The 22,419-nt window shown below is 41.9% G+C and overlaps 3 protein-coding genes across 6 annotated transcripts in view; 2 read left to right on the forward strand and 1 right to left on the reverse strand.

Annotated features, from left to right (window-relative positions):
- Window positions 1–3,100: 3,100 nt before the first annotated feature.
- LOC129825352 (ankyrin repeat, SAM and basic leucine zipper domain-containing protein 1-like) lies at window positions 3,101–5,817 on the forward strand. The gene has a single exon (XM_055885387.1). The coding sequence runs from the start codon at window positions 3,740–3,742 to the stop codon at window positions 5,357–5,359; it is 1,620 nt and encodes a 539-aa protein (XP_055741362.1). The 5' UTR covers window positions 3,101–3,739; the 3' UTR covers window positions 5,360–5,817.
- A 453-nt stretch (window positions 5,818–6,270) lies between these two features.
- On the forward strand, window positions 6,271–17,045 carry LOC129825353 (lysosome-associated membrane glycoprotein 5-like). The gene is made up of 6 exons (XM_055885388.1): window positions 6,271–6,992; window positions 8,079–8,257; window positions 8,743–8,874; window positions 9,192–9,285; window positions 10,311–10,499; window positions 15,933–17,045. Exons 1-6 carry the CDS (start codon window positions 6,935–6,937, stop codon window positions 16,109–16,111), a joined length of 831 nt encoding a protein of 276 aa, XP_055741363.1. The 5' UTR covers window positions 6,271–6,934; the 3' UTR covers window positions 16,112–17,045.
- Window positions 17,046–19,731: 2,686 nt separating this feature from the next.
- The window catches only part of LOC129825351 (serine/threonine-protein kinase PAK 5-like), a 119,789-nt gene continuing 117,101 nt past the window's right edge, over window positions 19,732–22,419 (reverse strand). For all 4 annotated transcript variants that reach the window (XM_055885385.1, XM_055885382.1, XM_055885383.1 and 1 more), the window contains 3 exons: window positions 21,988–22,113; window positions 21,775–21,909; window positions 19,732–21,664 (listed from right to left, as the gene is read on the reverse strand). In XM_055885385.1, coding sequence (XP_055741360.1) covers window positions 21,509–21,664; window positions 21,775–21,909; window positions 21,988–22,113 — 417 coding nt within the window. In that variant the 3' untranslated portion in view covers window positions 19,732–21,508. The remainder of the gene's footprint in view (window positions 21,665–21,774; window positions 21,910–21,987; window positions 22,114–22,419) is intronic.

The following is a 22,419-nucleotide window of genomic DNA, read 5'->3' on the forward strand; positions in this document are numbered from 1 at the left end:
AAAAAGTGCTTTTAAATTGTATTTCATTGCTTTCAAATGGGCCTCTCAATGTCTGCTAGGACATTTAAATTATTTTACAAATTATAAATCCCAAAATAAGGGGTTATTTATATAAAGGTATATAAATAAATATACAAATAATATATATATATATATTAAATATAGTGTGTAGTTTAAGACTATATTGTGTTTGTTAGAGCTTTTGCACTAGTTGAATGTTTCTGTTATGTGTGACTATGTAACTTTTGCTCTCTAGTTTGTTGACAAGGCAGATTATTTTTGCAGAATAATTTCACTTTTGATTTCCTTTTCGATTTGTATATCCTCTTTTTTGCTTGTCAACGTACAGATCATCATGTTAGTGTTTTTGTATTTATATTGTACTGTCGAGCTTCTAGCAATGAAAATACTGTTGTTGCCCTGCTCCTTTAATACTGTTTTCTAGTATGTGTACCAATAAACTATCCAGGTGTAAAATGGAACCCGTACTCCTGGCTCTTTATTTGCTAGCCTATGGGGACACCTTAAAGGTGCAGTCTGTTGGTTGTTTATTTACAGTACATCTGAATAATGTTGTGTCAACCATTGTTTTTTAGGGGGGGGGGGGGGGGGGTCTGTGCTAGTGTACTTGCCTGCACCGAACAAAGACAAAGATGAACAGGTAGAATTTATCTACTTTTTTCCTTACTTTCTGGTGGTTTGAGTCAGGTTAATTGTGTTTGTTCTTCCTCTCGTGGCCACAAGCACCTTTAATTTTTGCCACCAAACTCTGTACAGGCCTTGAATTCAGACTAATTTACTAAAATGGACATGTATTTGCAGATTTCAGTCAACAGGTGGAGTGTTCGAAAGTATATGAACTCTGTTTCCTTTTTCACAGTGTGAAACTCCCAGGAATATCTCTGTGAATATAAACAGTGATATAATGTTGAAAAATGGTAAAACAAACAAAAAAATATCTTGGTTCTTGTTTTATGAAATGATGACAACTGAAGATGAATGGTCGTGTCATTGAAGGCTGAAAGGGGCTGGGGGGAAGCCCACGCGCCTTTCCCTTAAAGGCCCGATGCAGCCATTTATACAGTACACAGCTAATCATTCAAGGGTATTTCTTTATTCGTACTATTTTCTACATTGTAGAATAATAGTGAAGACATCGAAACTATGACAACACATATGGAATCATGTAGTAACCAAAAACGTGTTAAACAAATAAACATTTTATATTTGAGATTATTAAAAGTAGCCACCCTTTGCCTTGATGACTGCTTTTCACACTCTTGGCATTCTCTCAACCAACTGACACTGTCAGTGATTTATTTCAAATTCAAGGCACACTTAACCAGTATGGCTACCACAGCATTCTGTAGCTATACGCCATCCTATCTTGTTTGTGCTTAGTGGGACTATCATTTGTTTTTCAACAGGACAATGACCCAACACACCTCCAGGCTGTGTAAGGGCTATTTGACCAAGAAGGAGAGTGATGGAGCACTGCATCAGATGACCTGGCCTCCACAATCACCCGACCTCAACCCAATTGAGATGGTTTGGGATTAGTCGGACCGCAGAGTGAAAGAAAAGCAGCCAACAAGTGCTCAGCATATGTGGGAACTCCTTCAAGACTGTTGGGAAAGCATTCCAGGTGAAGCTGATTGAGAGAATGCCAAGAGTGTGCAACGCTGTCAACAAGGCAAAGGGTGGCTACTTTGAAGAATCTCAAATATAAAATATATTTTGATTTGTTTAACACTTTTTTGGTTACTACATGATTCTATATGTATTATTTCATAGTTTTGATGTCTTCAATGTAGAAAATAGGGAACAATAAAGAAAACCACTGGAATTAGTTGGCGTGTACAAACATGTGACTGGTGCTGTAGTTATCATTGTGAAATCCTTTGTGCTGTGATTAACTGACATTTCAGTTAATAATTTTTAAACAACTAATTTGCTGATGTTGGTTCAATTATTTGAATCCCATTTAATTACGTTTTTCTCTGTGAAGTCGAGTAGGTGTGTCCAAACTTTTGACTGGTACTGTATATCAATATCAAATCATTTCTGGGTAACAATTAAATAACTTACTGTAATAACAGATTTCCATTAAAATTAGCAAAAATAGCTTTTAGCAACAAAAAAAACAATTTCTCAAGCTAAAATGTTGTTGGACTGTCTGTGATTGGTCTGAGTGGGGAGAGGAAAACTGAAAACTAGCTGTTATTGGCAGAGAGGTTTAAAACTCACTTTGTTATTGCTCTGTTAACCTATTTACTGCAAGGTGATGTCTCAATGGAAAGCTGAAACTCCCGCCCATGCAAACCTGCTTGTTAGAAGGTCCTTTGTAGATTGTATTTTCAACCACCAACTATGAGGAAATACAGTTGAAGTCGGAAGTTTACATACACCTTAGCCAAATACATTTAAAATCAGTTTTTCACAATTCCTGACATTTAATCCTAGTAAAAATTCCCTGTGCAGTTGCAAACCGTAGTCTGGCTTTTTTATGGCGGTTTTGGAACAGTGGCTTCTTCCTTGCTGAGCGGCCTTTCAGGTTATGTTGATGTAGGACTCGTTTTACTGTGAATATAGATACTTTTGTACCTGTTTCCTCCAGCAGCTTCACAAGGTCCTATGCTGTTGGTCTGCGATTGATTTGCACTTTTCGCACCAAAGTACGTTCATCTCTATGAGACAGAACGCGTCTCCTTCCTGAGCGGTATGACGGCTGCGTGGTCCCATGGTGTTTATACTTGCATACTATTGTTTGTACAGATGAACGTGGTACCTTCGGGCGTTTGGAAATTGCTCCCAAGGATGAACCAGACTTGTGGAGATCTAGAATTTTTTTTCTGAGGTCTTGGCTGATTTCTTTTGATTTCCCCATGATGTCAAGCAAAGAGGCACTGAGTTTGGAGGTAGGCCTTGGAATACATCCACAGGTACACCTTCAATTGACTCAAATTATGTAATTTAGCCTATCAGAAGCTTCTAAAGCCATAATATAATTTTCTGGAATTTTCCAAGCTGTTTAAAGGCACAGTGAACTTAGTGTATGTGAACTTCTGACCCACTGGAATTGTGATACAGTGAAAATAAGTGAAATAATCTGTCTGTAAACAATTGTTGGAAAAATTACTTGTGTCATGCACAAAGTAGATGTCCTAACCGACTTGCCAAAACTATAGTTTGTTAACAAGAAATGTGTGAAGTGGTTGAAAAACGAGTTTTAATGACTCCAACCTAAGTGTATGTAGACTTCCGACTTCAACTGTAACACTGAAAAAAAGTCGCACTTTTACAGTGTTAATTTTATCATTTTTTGTACAATATGATACAGTACACAGTAAAAACTGAATTTCGACAGCAATGAACCCTGGCAGGCATGGGCTGTAGGCTTCTGTTCTGTTCCAGTTGCAATAATCGCATTCAATAAGAGCTAAATTAATTCACAGTCCCCCAGACCCCTACACACAAACAGGCGGTGCAGCCTCTGAAGCACCTTATCACAATTAGGCTATTAGTGATTCCATTAGAAAAATGAAAAAGTATGATAATGATGTTAGCGTTGTCCTGGCAACTCAATGGCTTTTCGTGACTATAAAACAGCTTTGAGGGGCGGTATGTTTTTTTGCGGTGTGTATCAGGTTGGGAGAGAGGTTACACCAAACCTGCTCCTGAACAGATACTGCTTCGTGTCTAACATACATAAAACCGTTATTCTATCAATTAAGTCAACATGTTGAAACTTCCGGAGAAGTCCAGCAGCCAAACAGGCACCAGAATCCTCCTCGAGGCCATGTCGAACGATAAGGTCCACTTGGCGAGGTTCATTCTCGACGCACTGGATGGGAAAATCATCGACTCCAAAACGGAGGGCGCGCAGACCCCTCTCATCTCATCTGTTCTGCTACCCGAATGTCAGACCAGGTCCAAATTCATAGAGATGCTTCTCCATAAGGGCGCCAGCGTCAATTGTCAAGACGAGAGCGGCCGCACTGCGCTCAGTTACGCATGTGAAAAGGGTTACCTTGACGCGGTGAAGATTTTGGTTAGAAACAACGCAGATCCAGAGATGGTTGACGCGTGGGGGAACACTGCGCTGATGTACGCGGCAGTGGCTGGTCACTCACCGGTCGTTGCGTTCTTGGTGAGAGCCTTCAAGAGACTGGGGCTTCAAATAGACCGACAGAATAAAGTTGGTAACTCGGCAGTGGAGGTAGCAAAGTTTCTCGGCCACACAGACTGTTTTTATGCGCTAACCAGTAACTCAAAGAAAAGCCGTGAAAATGACATTGGAGGTCAGAAAGATGGTCATTCCCACGTCAGCTCGGATTGTAACATAAATGAGGAGAAGTTGGAGAGAAAGTTATTGGATCCCATTAAGACACCAGACGTTCTCCAGGTGTGTCCCCAAAGCGACAGCTTGACCGCAGTGGACGGGACATGGCTCCCGAGGCGTTCGGGTCGCAGAAGAAATTCTTTGATCTTAAAGAGTCGATTACAGTCAATGGATTCCATTGAGGAGTTTGAGAGAGAGATTGACATCCCCACATTCCCACAGGAGCTGGTTTTCTCGGGTGTCCTCACCCCCAAACCCCCTCCTCGATCTAACAACCTCCAGACCTGCCCAAAACTGAAAACAATCTGTGTCATCACCAAACCTGGGGAAAAGTTCACCAGCTCTGACAATCACCTGCCTCCTCTTACCAGAGGATCTGAGCATCTCAATCACATGTCGGTTCTCTATTCGCCTCGGCCGGCCAAAAACAACCTCAAAACCACAAAAAGCTGCGTGTCAATATCTGCGCCAGTATCCTCTTCGTCCTCTCGTCTTGGTATCCTACTAACTCCTATCACAGGCAACAAAGGCAAAGACGAATGGGATAATGTCAAACTGAAAACAGGACCTGACTTTAGTGTGAGGAGATTTGACGACAGCTACTACCAGAAAAGGTGCAGTTTGCCCACAAGCATCCTCAGTCCTGCACCTCCTGACCGTTCGAAAATGCCTTTACACAAAACCAAAACTATGTTTAGAAACGTTTCAACAACGGCCAACACAGAAATTCCAGATTTTACACCACCTGTTACCAGCTCCTCAACGACGTTCACGGTATTGGGCAACAAACTGTTTCGGAGGTTTACATTCCCCGCGTTTAAACAGAGCGGGAAGGAGGAACAGGGGGGCGCGTGTGGAGGAGATCCCGCCTCAGGTTCACCGCGAGGAATGCCGCGTTCAGAGACGTTCCCGCTGAGCACAAGACACCCGCAGGTGGGTAGTAAGCCCAGCATAGACAGTATCAGTGCAGTGAAATGCGAGTTTGACTTCAATTTTAAAACGGCCCATTCTTCTTAAACAGTATTTCTCTGAGGATCATGCATAATAGACAAATGTCATTTTGGAGAGCTGCAGTGTGTGAAGGCTTTTTCCCCCACTTCTTTTATTCCAGCACTACTAACACATTTTATTGAACTTGCCGAATTGTGATTCTAGATTGAGGACTATAGGAGATTAGTTGAATCAGGTGTGTTAGTTTTGAACAAATACCTGTACACACTAGTGTTGAGGAAAGGGGGGACAAACGCAAAGGCATATCCACGGGGAAGCCTCATGCAGCACAAATAGGATGATGTACATTTACTTTGAATAACAAACGTCATCACTTTCATAGCTATTCATATTGGTTGTGAAATATCAATACTATACATGTCATTTGTTTAAATTGTTTTCATGGATTGCATTTCTATTTCAGTTACATTCTTGAATTGTGAAATATTAAGATGAATTAATAAATCATCGTTGGTATTTCTAAATGGCAAGTGTTTGTGTTCTTTGGAGGAGGAAGGTGTGTGTGTGTTTCCTCAATGTCAAGCTTCTTGGTAAGTTATGAAACCTTCACATAACCTTGACGTTGGAATACTGGGTCATTCTGGAAAGTCTACTGAGAAAGCTATCACATTTACACTGCGTTATAGTTCTTTCATGTATTATTTATTGCCTGTGTTTGTGGAAGCAATGTGAAGGGGGGGGGGGGGGGGGGGGGGCAATGTCCGCTATTGCCAAATTACAAGAGATACAACATCATCTGACACATCACACATATTCATTCGTGCCGTGTGTTTATTAACGTTTACAATCATTAGAATCATAGACACACAAAAGTCAAGGGTGTGTATTTAAGCTGTAGTATGCACAATGTCTATGACAAAGGTGTGAGAGAGCGGACACTCGCACACACGCACTGCCCGGTGTTCTCAAGACTGAGTTCACACTCCGTTGTGTGTGGGGGAGAGCACGTCGCCAGACTGCAATCCACGCACACACGCACCACAGAAACTGCAACCTGCACAGAAGCAGAGAGGAGGGGTTAGCACACACCGCAGCTGCAATCACAGAGATGGAAACAGCAGGAGTGCGGGACTGACTAGCTGTGGTTGCTGCTGCGAAGCTTTTTGAAGGAAACTAACTTCCGGAGAGAAACTTAGTGTCTGCAGTGTCTTAGTATGTCACGTGTCTTAGTATGTGCAGTGTCTTAGTATGTGCAGTGTCTTACTATGTGCAGTGTCTTAGTATGTGCAGTGTCTTAGTATGTGCAGGGGAAACTCTGCTTCGCCGCCGGTGACGCTCACCAAAAGCTCTCTCATCGTCTGAATTTAGAGAGAGGAGAGAGTCTTAAGCTGTACAATGCGTTCAGATAGCAGTTAACGAAACAACCGTGACATTTTAATACGCAGCAAACCAGATGCTAACTCTCACATTCACCTGGAGATTTGCTGCATTCGCGATGATCGTGACTACGAGACACTGAGCAGCGGTATCCCTCCTCTCTCTCTTTCTCCTTACCGCTCTCTCTTTTGTCTTTTTCTCTCTCTCGCTCTCTTCGCGGGTTCACTACAAGACTACCAGCCATTTAGCCATTTCAGCAGTGCAATGGAGCAGCTCAGATTCAGCACCTTGGACAGCGCTAGAGTTCTACTGTGTTTGTTCGGTAAGCTGTGTGTGTGTGTGTGTGTGTGTGTGTGTGTGTGTGTGTGTGTGTGTGTGTGTGTGTGTGTGTGTGTGTGTGTGTGTGTGTGTGTGTGTGTGTGTGTGTGTGTGTGTGTGTGTGTGTGTGTGTGTGTTGCATACGATATTTCGGTCGTGACTGCACACTGCAGCCTGCGTGTCTTTCTGTCTTTGTGTGCGTGTGTGTGAGTGTGCGCGCGCGCGTATCTCTGTGTGTGTGTGTGTGTGTGTGAGGGAGAGACAGATAGCGAGAGAGAGAAATTCCTGTTGAGTTTGTGGGTAGAGGCACAGCCACCTGTTTTGACGCCAGTGCGGTGAAAAGCACTTTATGAGAAAAAGAGTCAAGTGCTTGTCATTATTAGAGCATTAGACTCACCTGTATGGGCGTCCCTATGTGCTGCCCATGTCGCTAAGGCATGCAGGGGACGAGTGACTCACTGACTTGAGATCGAAGAGGTATCTTACAACCGTGTCATGTAGCTGTGTATTGTTTTACATCTGAGTGGGCAAATATACTCAAGAGAAGATTCGCTAAATGATCGGCCCGTTTTCTTTCGGGAGAAGATGCGTTCCTTTGAGCCTAATCTTTGAGTTTTTGGGCACACTGGATTTGCTGATCATGCATGTTTGCATGTCAAGCACTGATTATTCAGTCTGCAACATCATTGACAGTAAAACACATTCTTTCCAACCATCATTGACTGAAAATAAAGTAGTTCATTATTCTATTTTCTACAGATTCTATTTTATTCTGCATGGTATTATATCATTGTAATAGCTACTGTAAATTGGACAGTGCAGTTAGGTTAACAAGAATTGAATATTTCTGACAATATCAGATATGTCCATGTCCTGGGAAATATTCTTGTTACTTACAACCTCATGCTAATCGCATTAGCCTACGTTAGCTCAACCGTCCGTGGTGGACCCACCAATCATGTAGAAGTTTTGAAGCATATTCATTGGAATATAGTTAGCGCTAGAAAACATATAAACTGTTATTGATTTGCCACTCTATTCCCATTGTACTCTAGACTGCTGACATGACTCTATATCTCCCTGTGTTCAGCGATCCTGGTCCGGTTTACGGTCACGGCCGAGCAGGAGGGAGAGAACCTCTCCGGTCTGTCCACCAACCCGGATAAAGACATATTCGTGGTCCGAGAGAACGGGACCACCTGCCTCATGGTCGAGTTCGCTGTCCGCTTCACGGTCCCCTTCGATGTCCTCGCGCTCAACGGGATAGATGTAAGACACGACTCCGATATTTGATGGCTCAGCATATTTGTAGAATGTTACTTTTACTTTGAATGTACACTGTTCAAGTCAAGATTGCATATACAACTGGGTAGATAATAAAGTTAGAATAGCCCTACATTTTGAGACACTTTACCCTCCGGACCTAGCCTACTGATGGGAATGTGTAGGTGGACAGAACCTGTCAGACTTCGTCTGTCTATCAACTTGAACTGACAGTGACATACTGTCCCATTTCTGTAGGTAACAATTTGCTCTCATTCAGACACACGGACACCCATGCCACGGTATTACGCACTGTGGACTGTGCGTAAAATGATGTGCAGATCTTTTGGAAACACTGTACTGGGCTGTAGCAACAGCGTACCAGTGTGAAACAATTCATAGAAGAAAGAGTAGTCTACTGAGAATAAAACAAATGTCTGATCGACACAATGAATCATACACTACTGAATGATCTGTTCTGTTCTTTGCAGCTTATCACGGAGAATGCGTATCTGGCTCTGCCTCGCGGGGCAGACATAGAGGGGAAATGCGGAAGCCAGGACGCCCATATACACATCTCGTGGAATGATAACGCCTACACACTCCGCATCTACTTCGTCAAGGTTTGTCCCCTACTATGAAATAGTCAGTGGGCAAGCGGAGGCGATTTACAATTACCCCAAATCCTTAAGTGCATTTACCCCTTGTGGTTTTCTTGTAAAATCTGTTTGGGTAACATCGCCTACACATAACAGCCAGGCATAATGTTCTGCTGCTGGTGACGATATGGTAAAAAACTAATATTGGAAAGCTAGGAATGACCGTGTGTGTGTGTGTGTGTGTGTGTGTGTGTGTGTGTGTGTGTGTGTGTGTGTGTGTGTGTGTGTGTGTGTGTGTGTGTGTGTGTGTGTGTGTGTGTGTGTGTGTGTGTGTGTTGCAGGAAACCAGTGGCAAGGGACATGTGTGGAAGATTAGCAAGGTGCAGTTCGTTTATGACACCTCGGAGAAAACGCATTTCCTCAACTCATACAACCGTGAGTAACAATTGTAACCCACTCAGCAATTTCTATGTTTGTTTTGCGATATGATTTAATAAAAAAAAATATTTCACATTTGTACTAAACTGACACAATAAAGAAAGACAATTCACATGGGCCTTTGGATATTTCCAAATTTCATTTGTATTTTTTTTATTTTCTTTCTACAAAACATTATTATTATTATTATTATGATGTTCCTTCTTAATATTTATTTGGTCACATCTGATTTATTGCTGTCATTTCGATTAGATCTATTATAAACTCATTAATTTAGTAGCCGTCATGACTTATTGAGAATCATGACTTATTGAGAAGCATTGATTATAAATTAAATTAAATTCACTAATATAGGCTACATTCACGTAGCCTACCCTGACCGCACCATTTTTGGATTCAATATTAATCCACATTTTAAAAATCATGATGGGACAGGCTGGAGTAAAGTTGAAAACGGAATTATTGAAAGCAAACATTGCATTTTTTGCTGGATTTTCATTGATTTTCAATGAAGCACATTTTGATTATACTGTAGGTCGCCTTTTTTCTGTACACGCTATTGGTGTGTCTATCGCAGTGGCCGTTTTATGAGTTTGTAAAAACAAAGGGATTCCTATAACCCTTGTACATAGAGGTTTTATACTTAAGAGGTTTTAACATTTCAATACTTATTCCTAAATCTTTCACACATATTTGCTGAATAGGCTACATAGACTTTTATTTCGATATTGTGTAGCCTATAGGCCTACACATTTCTTTAACCAACTTCTATTAAAGACATGTTTTTGTGTTTCTCTGTATGAAATGCATGCTTGTGTGTGTGTGTGTGTGTGTGCGTGCTTGTGTGTGTGTGTGTGTGTCTGTGTGTGTGTGTGTGTGTGTGTGTGTGTGTGTGTGTGTGTGTGTGTGTGTGTGTGTGTGTGTGTGTGTGTGTGCGTGTGTGCATTTTCTGTTTGTACCTACCTACTCATGTAATATGTCTCCTCATGTACTGTATCCTCCTATTCCTTCTCTCCATACAGCTGGGAAGCACACAGCCAGCACCCACCATTTGTCAGTGTTAGAGACCCCTGCTGGCCGCTCATATTTCTGCGAGGCTAAGCAGACACTCACCCTCATCTCCAGTGACCACCAGAAGGGAGTGACTGTTGCCATAAGTGACGTCCAGATCCAGCCCTTCGACATCAACTCAGATTTCATGTTCAGTGAAGGTACAGAATCTAACCCTAACGTCATACAGCCATGCTCAGTGAAGGTACAGAATCTAACCCTAACGTCATACAGCCATGCTCAGTGAAGATACAGAATCTAACCCTAACGCCATACAGCCATGCTCAGTGAAGGTACAGAATCTAACCCTAACGCCATACAGCCATGCTCAGTGAAGGTACAGAATCTAACCCTAACGTCATACAGCCATGCTCAGTGAAGGTACAGAATCTAACCTTAACCTCATACAGCCATGCTCAGTGAAGGTACAGAATCTAACCCTAACGCCATACAGCCATGCTCAGTGAAGGTACAGACTCTAACCCTAACGTCATACAGCCATGCTCAGTGAAGGTACAGAATCTAACCCTAACGTCATACAGCCATGCTCAGTGAAGGTACAGAATCTAGCCCTAACGTCATACAGCCATGCTCAGTGAAGGTACAGACTCTAACCTTAACCTCATACAGCCATGCTCAGTGAAGGTACAGAATCTAACCCTAACTAACTCTAGTTTAACTAACTGTAATTCGAACTCTAACGTCATGTAGCTATGTTCAGTGATGGTACAGACTCTAACCCGTATGTCATACAGAGATGTTTAGTGAAGGTACAGACTGTAACCCTAACGTCATACAGCCATGTTCAGTGATGATACAAATAGAACAAGAACCTACAGTAGTACTCCCCTCAATTTGCAAATGTTTCACACATGTCAAATGTATATCCCAGTATCAAAAAGTTTGTCATCTTGAGGAGAGATCTGACACTAGTGATGATGATGGTGATGACAGTTTGCCGTAAAGTAGTATTGGAGAAGTTATCTCACAACCCCTACAAATTGCACTCTCCCTGCTCCCTTCATCTCCCTCTCCCTCACCCTTCTCTCTCTCTGGGGGCTGGGGGATGTTGCTGCAGATTGAAGAGCAGAGCTGCAGAGAGGGAGGGAGGGGGATGAGAGAGAGGAAAGAGAGTAGAGGAGAAAGCGAGAGAGGTCATTAGGACTTTATTGCTTTAGTCCCTGTCCTCAATGCAGACTTTAGACTTTAGTTCTCTCTTCTCTCTCCTGGGTGAGGATCAGAGGCGCCAGATCAGCTTGGCACATGGCAGGACAGATAGCTCAAACACCCCCGAGGGAGAGTTGGGCCGGTTTTATGACAACGCCGGTTGTAAACTTTCTCTCTCATGCACTGCAGTACGGAGAAGTTAAAAATACTTTTGTTACAACAGAGAGAGACTTTGCCAAAACTTCAAACATCAAACAATGAACATTGGGGCAATATATTTCAATATCCAAATGACAGATATACAATATGGAAAATATTATATAATATTATATAAGATAAAATAATTATGACAGATAATAAGATAATTATGACAGATATAATATGGAAAATTAATGTATATTTTGTGATGTCATTAAAATGATCAGAAAGACTGTATTACATGATAACTGTAACTCTGAAAGTGTACACGTCCTAGTGATCAGGTTTGCATCTAAATGTTCTTTCAAATAAATGATTAAATATAAGAATACTTTTGAAAAGATAGAAATATGATTTTAAATGAAATAATGGCTTTTCATATAAACCTGGGCCAAGTCAGTAACCCATGTGAGCATGTCAACATGATGGAACCACCTTTCCGACCAGAGGGCTTAAAAGGACTCGCTGAAGAATTAACATATTAGACCAAGCAGGTGGACGGTGTAAGCCGGACGTCACGAAATGGTTAAAACTACAAGACCAGAAAATGTTAAGACCCTCTGAAACTCTTGACAATTAAAGAAGTTGAAGAAGTTGAAGCCTAAGTGTTATTGTTTATTAGTTTACTGCAATTGGTGGAAGGGTGGTAGGGTTTGCGGTGAATAATAAAGGTATATTCTAAAAAAAAGTATGTCTATATGTATATGTGTATGTATATATATGCGTATGTGTATGTACCGTAATTGCTGGACTATTAAGCGCACCTGAATATAAGCCGCACCCACTGAATAAAAAAAAAAAAGTATTTTGTACATAAATAAGCCACACGTGTCTATAAGCCGCAGGTGCCTACCGGTACATTGAAACAAATTAACTTTACACAGCCTTTAAACGAAACACGGCTTGTAACAAAAATAAATAGGCTTTAACGAAACAGGCTTTTTAAATAGCAGTAAACAGTAGCCTACCAAGAAAGTCCTTGGTCACTATCTTCCTCCTGTGCACTGAAACCACTGAAGTCATCTCCTTTGGTGTCGGAGTTGAATAGCCTCAGAATTGCTTCATCCGATGTTGGATCGTTTTCATTGTGCTCTCCTCACTTTCATCCGGAGGCAAATTCCCCGCTGAGCTTATGCTGCCCTCTTCAATACGCAGCAGCTCCACGCTGTCAGGACCCACTGGCAGACTTGACCATAAGTCGCTCTTCGCATGCGGCCCGTTTTAGTGAAGGATTTCTCCCCACTTGTCATCCAATCCATTTTCTAGTTCGGGCCATCTGCTTTTCTTTCCTCTGAAAGCTTTTGTTGTCTTTTTGCACTAAGTCAGTTTCTCACGCTGCTGTTTCCAACGTCTTATCATCGACTCATTAAGGCCAAGCTCCCGTGCAAAAGCTCTATTTCCTTTTCAAACAGCCAGATCGATCGCCTTCAAATTGAAAGCTGCATCATATGCATTTCTCCGTGTCTTTGCCATGATGAGGGTGACAAAATGACTACCGTAATCAGAATGATGGAAAGTTTGAGCGCGCTCGATTTACTTCACATTATGTGACGGTGCTCAGTTTTTTGGCGGCATGAATTTGTGAAAGCGGGAAAAATCCATAAATTAGCCGCGTCATTGTATAAAGCGCAAGGTTCATAGCGTAGGAAAAAAGTAGCGGCTTATAGTCCGGAAATTACGGTATATAGATAGATATATTTACCCTTCCAAAATATATGGGGGGTTAGAAATGATACAGACAATTACATTGATGGAAGCAACAATCTTTCCGCAATATTAAGCTGATCCAACCCTTTAGAAAAAAATAAAATAAAAATAAGTTGAAGACTAGACCAATACATTCCCAGTCTGCAGCTGGTATGTAAAGTAGTCTAGGACAATTGACCAAGACGGGAGGGAAGAACAAATCTCTCTCACCATCATAGGTACCTCTGAGGTATCTAGTCTAACAAACAGAGGGAAGGACAGATCCCTGTGAACACCGCATGGTACACCTCTGATGTATCCATTCTAACGAACATTCAGCGACAAAGAAGCCTAAAACTAAGGACATTGTGACCTCTGGTGGACAACCAGAGACTTACATCGAACTACATGCCGTAAATGGATAGAGTGATTTCAACAGAAAGACGTCAGAGAAAGACATCTACGCTTAAGTATATGTTTCACTTCTAATCCGAATGAGCGATTGTTAGGGTGCTAAATATTCATATTTACGGTGAGCGTAGTTTCCAAATATATGTACGATAAGTCCACTTTCTTTGTCTCTCCTGCTTTTTATCTTTCCCCACCCCTTTCCATTGTGTAATAAGCCGTCATATTGGGTTAGTCCACTAGGGACTTTTCATGTGCATTATCTTAGTAATCGATAACCTATACCGTGTGTGTGTTTGTGTTTCTGTGTGATTATTTAGTTAGTTAGTAAATAAATAGTTAAGCCAATTTGTGTATTGCTGATTCATCACTTAGAATAGGGTTCTTGCGGATTAAGATATTTGTGACGTTCAGAATGAGATAATAATTGAAAAAATAATTGAATGATAATTGAATGATGACTGGTATGATATTGATATATTCTTCAGTTAATTCGGGAAACGATAACTCATTAAATAAACTTTTCCCATGGTGCCCCAAATTACTAAGGAATTAATTGTTTCATGATTTATTTAATCGAGTACTAATTTAACTTTGGAGGTAATTATTCGATGAATAGCAGTCATCACATTAATGATAGTCACGCCACGACAGTTCTATACTGTGACCTCTAAAGGCGATCATGCTTCTCTCTCTGGACTGCAGTAAACTACACAGTTTTTTTGCTACAGCACCCTTCAACTATAGTGTTTATTAACCCTTGGTATACAGAAGCTTTTCAACTGGCACATATTAACCTTTGACACGTTCTGTAAGATCTGCTAACCACCAGAGAGCAGTCCACCAATGATGACGTAAACAATCGAGTAAATACATCCTATGATCCAGGACATAAGGTCATAGTACAGTACATGTAAAAAAAATACAGATCACTTAGCTAATATGAACAAAATTATTTTAAGGCCCTGACGGTTATGGCCCTGACTGCCCTTAAATGTGACCCTTTTTTAAATTTATATATATATATATTTTTAATTTTACCCCCTTTTCTCCTCAATTTTTCGTGGTATCCAATCGCTAGTAATTATCTTGTCTCATCGCTATAACTCCCGTACGGGCTCGGGAGAGACTAAGGTCGAAAGCCATGCGTCCTCCGAAGCACAACCCAACCAAGCCACACTGCTTCTTAACACGGCGCGCCTCCAACCCAGAAGCCAGCCGCACCAATGTGTCGGAGGAAACCCCGTGCACCTGGCACCCTCAGTTAGCGCACACTGCGCCTGGCCCGCCACAGGAGTCGCTGGAGCGCGATGAGACAAGGATATCCCTACCGGCCAAACCCTCCCTAACCCGGACGACGCTAGGCCAATTGTGCGTCGCCCCACGGACCTCCCGGTCGCGGCCGGCTGCGACAGAGCCTGGGCACGAACCCAGAGACTCTGGTGGCGCAGCTAGCGCTGCGATGCAGTGCCCTAGACCACTGTGCCACCCGGGAGGCGCAAATGTGACCCTTTCTAATTTAGAGACCAGTGAGACTCTGTTTCTGGGACATTTTGACCTCATATTATTAAATGTTGACCTGATATTAATCAGTGATGTTACGTTAACACTCTCTCATAGAGGAGAACCTTCTCACTGTGGGGAGGGGAAAAATTAAGGGATGTGGCTGACCAGCAAACCCATGTTTAATTTCCCAGTTAGTTAAAGTTAAGGTTAGGGTTAGGGTTAAGGTTAGGGTTTAGGATTGCAGGCCAGTCATGTAGCTTTAGTTGCACATGTGTGGATAGAACTGTGTGTGTGTGCGCGCGTGTGTGTGTGTGTGTGTGTGTGTAGGGGTAGGTAGCATGTGTTTGACACATGAACACATCAGTAACACTTGATTTAATGCAAGGCATTGGCACATAACAGACAGACAGACAAAAACACACACATACACACACACAAACACACACACACACACACAGTTCTAATCTATTCACACATGAATGTGTGTGTGTGTGTGTGTGTGTGTGTGTGTGTGTGTGTGTGTGTGTGTGTTTGTGTGTGTGTGTGTGTGTGTGTGTGTGTGTGTGTGTGTGTGTGTGTGTGTGTGTGTGTGTGTGTGTGTGTGTGTGTGTGTGTGTGTCTGCCTGCAGCCTATAAGTGCATCACGGACCAGAGGGAACAGCTGGAGGAGACTCTTCCTCTGATCCTGGGCTTCATCCTGGGCCTCATCATCGTCATCACACTGTCCGTCTACCACTTCCACCTTAAACTGACCGCTGCCACTCAGTCTCAGCTGCCCTGCAACCGATCCATGTACAGCAACATGTAAGGTACTGGACATTGAAACAGCCACTGTACCACAAATCTCCCTGGTCAAGAGGAATATGTAAGGAATCAGATATTATCATCACAATAGTACAACTCCATGTTCAAGGTAATAGGACATTGAAACAAGCACAATGTGATGTTCAAGGTAATAGGACATTGAAACAAGCACAACGTGATGTTCAAGGTAATAGGACATTGAAACAAGCACAATGTGATGTTCAAGTCATTACAACCACTATACTATAAAATCAAGACAACATGACCACTCTCCATTCAAGGATTGGACATTAGAACAACAATCATTGACTACAATTATAACCACAATGCTCCTGTCTCTCCAAAGTCAACCCAACGTGACTTCCCCTGCTCTGAACTTCACCATATATTGGAGAGTAGGCCAGAACTTGATGGAGGCCTAACTTGCAATATGGCTAACTTGAGATAGGCTTTTGAGTAAAACCATGCATTGAAGTCAATTGGAGACTTGCGCAACATTTGATTTATGCGCAGAGATTTTTCAGTTAGCATTCCACCCATAGGAGGTGTTCTGTTGTTTGTGTCCAGAAATCGAGGTTATGTCGAGAAGCCTGCAGTTTGTCATTCCCCATCACGTCTCTCTCTGTCTTTTCTGTAAACGCGCCGCAAAAGAAACCTTGCAGGTGGCAGGTCCAGAGTTGATGTTCGGCTGAGGTTTTTACTTTTTCAAATCCAGTTTTTCCTTTTTGTTTTTGAATGCAATCATAGTGGTGAAAGTGGAGTGTTGTGCTGTGTGCAGGTGTTTCAACGACCTTCAGAAATCATGAAAAATAAATAATTGCAGGCAGTGTATTTACTTTGGTTTGATGGATTCTTTTCCAGATCCCATTGTATGGAATTATATAAAGAAAAAATATGAAATATGTAAATAAAACAAATAAAACGTGTTCTGTAAAAAACTTGCGTAGGTCTGTTTTTCATGTTGTTTTGTGTATGCCCATATAAAACTGGTTAGCTATACTTTTGGACAACTTTTGTATTTTTTATTTTACCAGGTAAGTTGACTGAGAACCCATTCTAATTTACAGCAGCAACCTGGGGAATAGTTACAAGAGAGAGAAGGGGGGATGAATGAGCCAATTGTAAACTGGGGATGATTAGGTGACCGTGATGGTATGAGGGACAGCTTGGGAATTTAGCCAGGACACAGGGGTTAACACCCCTACTCTTACGATAAGTGCCATGGGATCTTTTAGTGACCACAGAGAGTCGGGACACCCGTTTAACGTCCCATCTGAAAGACGGCACCCTACACAGGGCAATGTCCCCAATCACTGCCCTGGGGCATTGGGAAAGGGTGCCTCCTACTGGCCCTCCAACTTTCATTTGCTCTGATTGTTGGATAGATATGCCTATTGTAAAATATATTTCAGTGGCCTGTTTTTCAGGCTTCAGTAGCCCTGTGCTACAGAACATGAGAACAAAAATGGAATATTGTCACACTAAATTGACTTAAAATCTGAAAGAGATGGGTTACTTTCATAATATTAATTGAAGTCCCAACCATGAGTCTTCCAGGGGAGCGGTTGACAGCTGCGACTGAGCCCGGGTGATCAATGCTCCTGTCGGGCATGACATGGCCCAGTCGTCGAGGCGGAGATTGGGTATTGATCTCGACGTATGACTCTGGGCCTTCAGAGGAAACGCGATATGAGTAAGTCAAATTGAAAATAAATGGAGCATCTGTGACATCCACACCTCTTTGTTTGAACTCCACAGACATCATCATGAATCATGTCACCGCTGACACAAGTCATCAAATTTAGAGCCCCTACCTGGTGTCCGTTTCGCTCTGAAATCCCATACATCTATCCTTAGTGTGACACTTTGCACAGACTGAATTCATGACATTTTATTTTTTGAATGAATGAAAGAAAGAAAGAAAGAAATTAATACAATTTTATTTTCTTGTCAAATCAGCAGCTGGCAACCCATCCCTTATGGGATTAATTGACACATAAACAAACATTACAATAATAATTCTTCTTCTTCTGGTGTTCTTTGCAGTGCGCATCGCATGAAGAGTGAAATAATAAAATAAATAGTAAAATAAAAATCAATAAGTAACAAATAGTAAATAAGGTTATCCAAACAATAATTTTAAAAACAGAAAAATTGAACAGAAGGCATTTGAACCCAGTCTGGCACAAAGAGAAGATTAATGTGGGAGAAAGGCCTAATGACCTGTTAAGCCTACCCTTTTTAGCAGTGAGAAACAAACAAAGCCTATACAGAATCCATTGTCTTTCTACTGTTTTATGGGTGACAGTTGAAGGGGGGAATTAGCGTGGGTCGTTATCTGGTTGGTCTGATGGTGTACAATCAGGGCCAGAGTCACAGTGGGCCTAGTTTGGTTCACTGCTAGTTTATTTTCAGCTGTGGTTAAGGTGACTTCCTGTGAAAGAGGAGTTTTATTATCCTGGGTCAAACCAAATTAATATCCTATTATAGTTCCACACAGGAACAGAGCTAGTAGGAGAGAAAAAGCTATGACCTCATATATCGTCTAGTCATGTGATGTGTATACTGTATATATATTTTGGTTCATTTAGTTCAGGGGTGTCAAACTCCTTCCATGGAGGGCCTAGTGTCTGCAGGTTTTTCCCTCTCCCCTTCACTTAAGACCTAGACAACCAGGTGAAGGGAGTTCCTTACTAATCAGTGACCTTAATTCATCAATCAAGTACAAGGGTGGAGCGAAAACTCGCAGACACTTGGCCCAGGTAGCCTAGTGGTTAGAGCGTTGGGCCAGTAACCGAAAGGTTGATGAATCGAATCCGAGCTGACAAGGTAAAAATCTCGTTCTGCCTGAGCAAGGCAGTTAACCCACTGTTCCCCGGGCGCCGAGGACGTGGATGTCGATTATGCAGCCCCCCGCACCTCTCTGATTCAGAGGGGTTGGGTTAAATGCGGAAGACACATTTCAGTTGAATGCATTCATTTGTACAACTGACTAGGTATCCCCCTTTCCTTCCGTGGAATGAGTTTGACACATGTGCTTTAGCTGTTTTAACTACAGAGGCAAGGCTATTGTTGCTACACCAGAGTCTGCTGAAGTGTCCCGCTAAACATTGTTAGGCCAACACTGAGAATGTTTCGGGTCATATTCAATTTAAAATCCATGGTTTGGTGTTATCAGGGATGTACAAAAACCATAATTCTTGTTCATCTGTAGTGTGGGCAACGTGGGATGTAGCCTAAACAGCAAGCAACTAGCAGCGATGGGAGATTTCAGCAACATGGACAGCGATGAATTGGGAACCTTGAGATCTGACGTTCAGAACCACAGGACAGTGGACAGTAATGCAGCTACACAGGAAGCAATAAGCCTGCAGGGCAAGACTCCCACACCAACATCCATATTTCACTTCAAATATAAACCTTTAGAATTGTGAATTATAGGGATTAAATGTGCAATTAATTGAAATTAATTGAACTATTCTTGATTCTACTGTATACTTCTACATGCAGGAATGTATATTTTAATTCATTTACCCTGTAAACATCTGATTGTGTGTTTAAAGGCCCTCAAATTGACCCTGGGTTTGTACAGGTGAGTGTGGAAAAACATGCTACACTTGTGAATGTTTTGTTACGCTTTTTTAATCAAAACCAGTTTCACTGATAACACACATGCAATATCACTATACAAGCAACACCATGGATAGTAGAACCCATTCAAGACCCCCGATAGTAGTCAAGGATAAGCCAGCTCACACACACAAACACACACACTCTCAAGCACACACATGTTCATATTTACATATCACAGTGAATGATGGGTAAAAACCATATGGTGTTACACTGTTCTCTGGTCCAATCAGAACTGAGAATCAGATTGCGGCACAGTCCCAGTGTGTGTGTGTGTGTGTGTGTGTGTGTGTGTGTGTGTGTGTGTGTGTGTGTGTGTGTGTGTGTGTGTGTGTGTGTGTGTGTGTGTGTGTGTGTGTGTGTGTGTGTGTGTGTGTGTGTGTGTGTGTGAGCTGAGCGTGTGTGTGTGCGCGCGTGTGTGCATGGTAAGATAAGAAACAGATAACAGCCAAGTTGTGTGAGAGTGGAAAATAAGACCTTTTATCACTGTGTGTGTGTCAGACTGAGAAGCTCAGATATTACTGTAGGAGTCTTGTATGAGTGCCCTTTGAATTTATAGGAGTGTGATGATGGGTAAAGAAAATGGCTCTGTTTCAAATAAACTCTTCCTGCCAATCCACTCAAACAGTGCTACGTGTGATTTGTGTTAAATTACATTGTCAAAAGATTACTACATTGGTGATGATAGATACGTTTGTGGTATTGCTTGTATGATATAACCAATATCACTGTCTGTCTGGCTGTTGATATTTATAAATGTAAATCAAAAAGAAAGAAAGGCCACACTAGCAAAAAATAAACCTTCAATTCAAAAAAATAAATACAAACTTTAAAACAGCATACAACATTCTGGCATTACGCGTTTTTACAAACTCAATGGAGATTCTCTCTACAAATGTGGGATAATAAATATATTCAGGTTTATTTTTGTAACAGTTAAGAGTTGGTTTATTTGGGATATCTCTTAAATTCTTAATCAAAAATGTATTATTATAAACAGTAAGAAAGATCTTCGCAGAAACTCTGATTTATATGTAATACTGCCCATATCCCAATAGTTACGACACAATAAAAATACTGCAAATTATCAAAACTGTACAGAAAAACTTTCTCTAAAATACATTTTCACTATTAGTGTGAGACGAGAGAAGTGAAAAGTGCGATGTTTAATTCTGCCAATAGGAGCCTGTCTTCCAGTCAGACTAAGACACAACCATACCGCTATGACATCACCAAACGCTGCTTCCTGATTGTTCTGAGATGGACTGCTCATATCCGGGGCGGTTGGCATGTCTCATGGGTCCCTCAACATGGCAGCCAGCCAGGCAGTCTCAGGCAATCACCTCACACCATCTACGCTCTAGTCAATGGTTACTACAGTATAACCCTACAGACAAGAAGAGAGGAAACCTCACCAGGACCACCCACCCTACAAATCTCTACTGGTCTAACAGCCTAGAGAATCCAAAGAGTTCAAACCAAGAGGCTAATCTTGTTTGCATTTGGCGCCAGGACAGGCAGCAAGTCGGCCACAGAAGACTGAGACTCCTACAGTATATTTCCCTATACTCCAGTGTTGAACTTTATATAGTGTTTCTCAAAATAGAGGATATCACATTTTTCTTTAATCTTTTCTTTGTAAACATTCCCTCAAGCTAAACTACTGCACGGTTACAGGTGTGAGCGTTTGTTTTAGTGGCGTAGTCTCTCAGGTCAGGTGTGTGTTTGTTTGGCAAGGTGTGGAGCACCGCCCTGGTGGCGGGAGGTCAGGTCAGCGGTGGCGGTAGTGCCTCATTAGGGGGACGATGCAGGATGGGGGACCCGAGAGCTTGAGGAAGGGGTGCTGGAGCAGCTCCTGGGCTGTGGCTCGCTGAGACGGCTCTCTAACCAACATCAGGCCCAGGAAAGCCCTCAGCACCGACGATACCTGACAGAGAGAGAGGGAACACATGATTCATTATTTGACTTGGGGGATAACTGACATGAATCCACATTTCTGTAAATGTGCAAATTCAGTCATGGATTTGCCCTGCTGACCTTGTGTGACTCCTTTAGCCGTGGGGGCAAGTTGTCTCGTATCCTCCTCATGGCCTGTAGAGGGGGTTCGTTAAAGTACGGGGGTTCCCCATCGATCATCTCTATCACCATGATGCCCAACGACCAGATATCCACCTAGTAGGCAGCGTGAATGCTATTATTATATACAACAATACACTTTTTAATGTGATATTTGTCAATGTGTGTCCTTACCTCTGTGCCGTAGGGTAACCGTGAGATGACCTCTGGTGCCATCCAGTAGGGCGTGCCCACCAGAGACTTCCTCTTGGGCACCTCTTTGGACACTTGGGCACAGAAGCCAAAGTCTGACAGCTTGATCTGTGGGAACAGAACATATTTGGTTGATCATCTGTGTTATCTATGGGAATTTTCTGAACACTTTTGTACATGGGGACATATAAATGATCGATTTTTATCTTCATTGATTTGACATTTTGGATGTGTGCTTCCGTTTTATCGGAAAACATATTTGGGTATGAATATTAACTTTATTTTCTAAATGTTCTAATATTTAACTTCTGTCCATGGAATAATTATAAGGAAAACTTTGGTTGAAAAGGTTTCATATAAGCCACTCTAATCCTGCTTCTATTATCCCTTAATTAGCCAACCATCCATCATGTT

Source organism: Salvelinus fontinalis, chromosome 27 (genome assembly GCF_029448725.1).
Source record: "Salvelinus fontinalis isolate EN_2023a chromosome 27, ASM2944872v1, whole genome shotgun sequence".
Lineage (NCBI taxonomy): Eukaryota > Metazoa > Chordata > Actinopteri > Salmoniformes > Salmonidae > Salvelinus > Salvelinus fontinalis.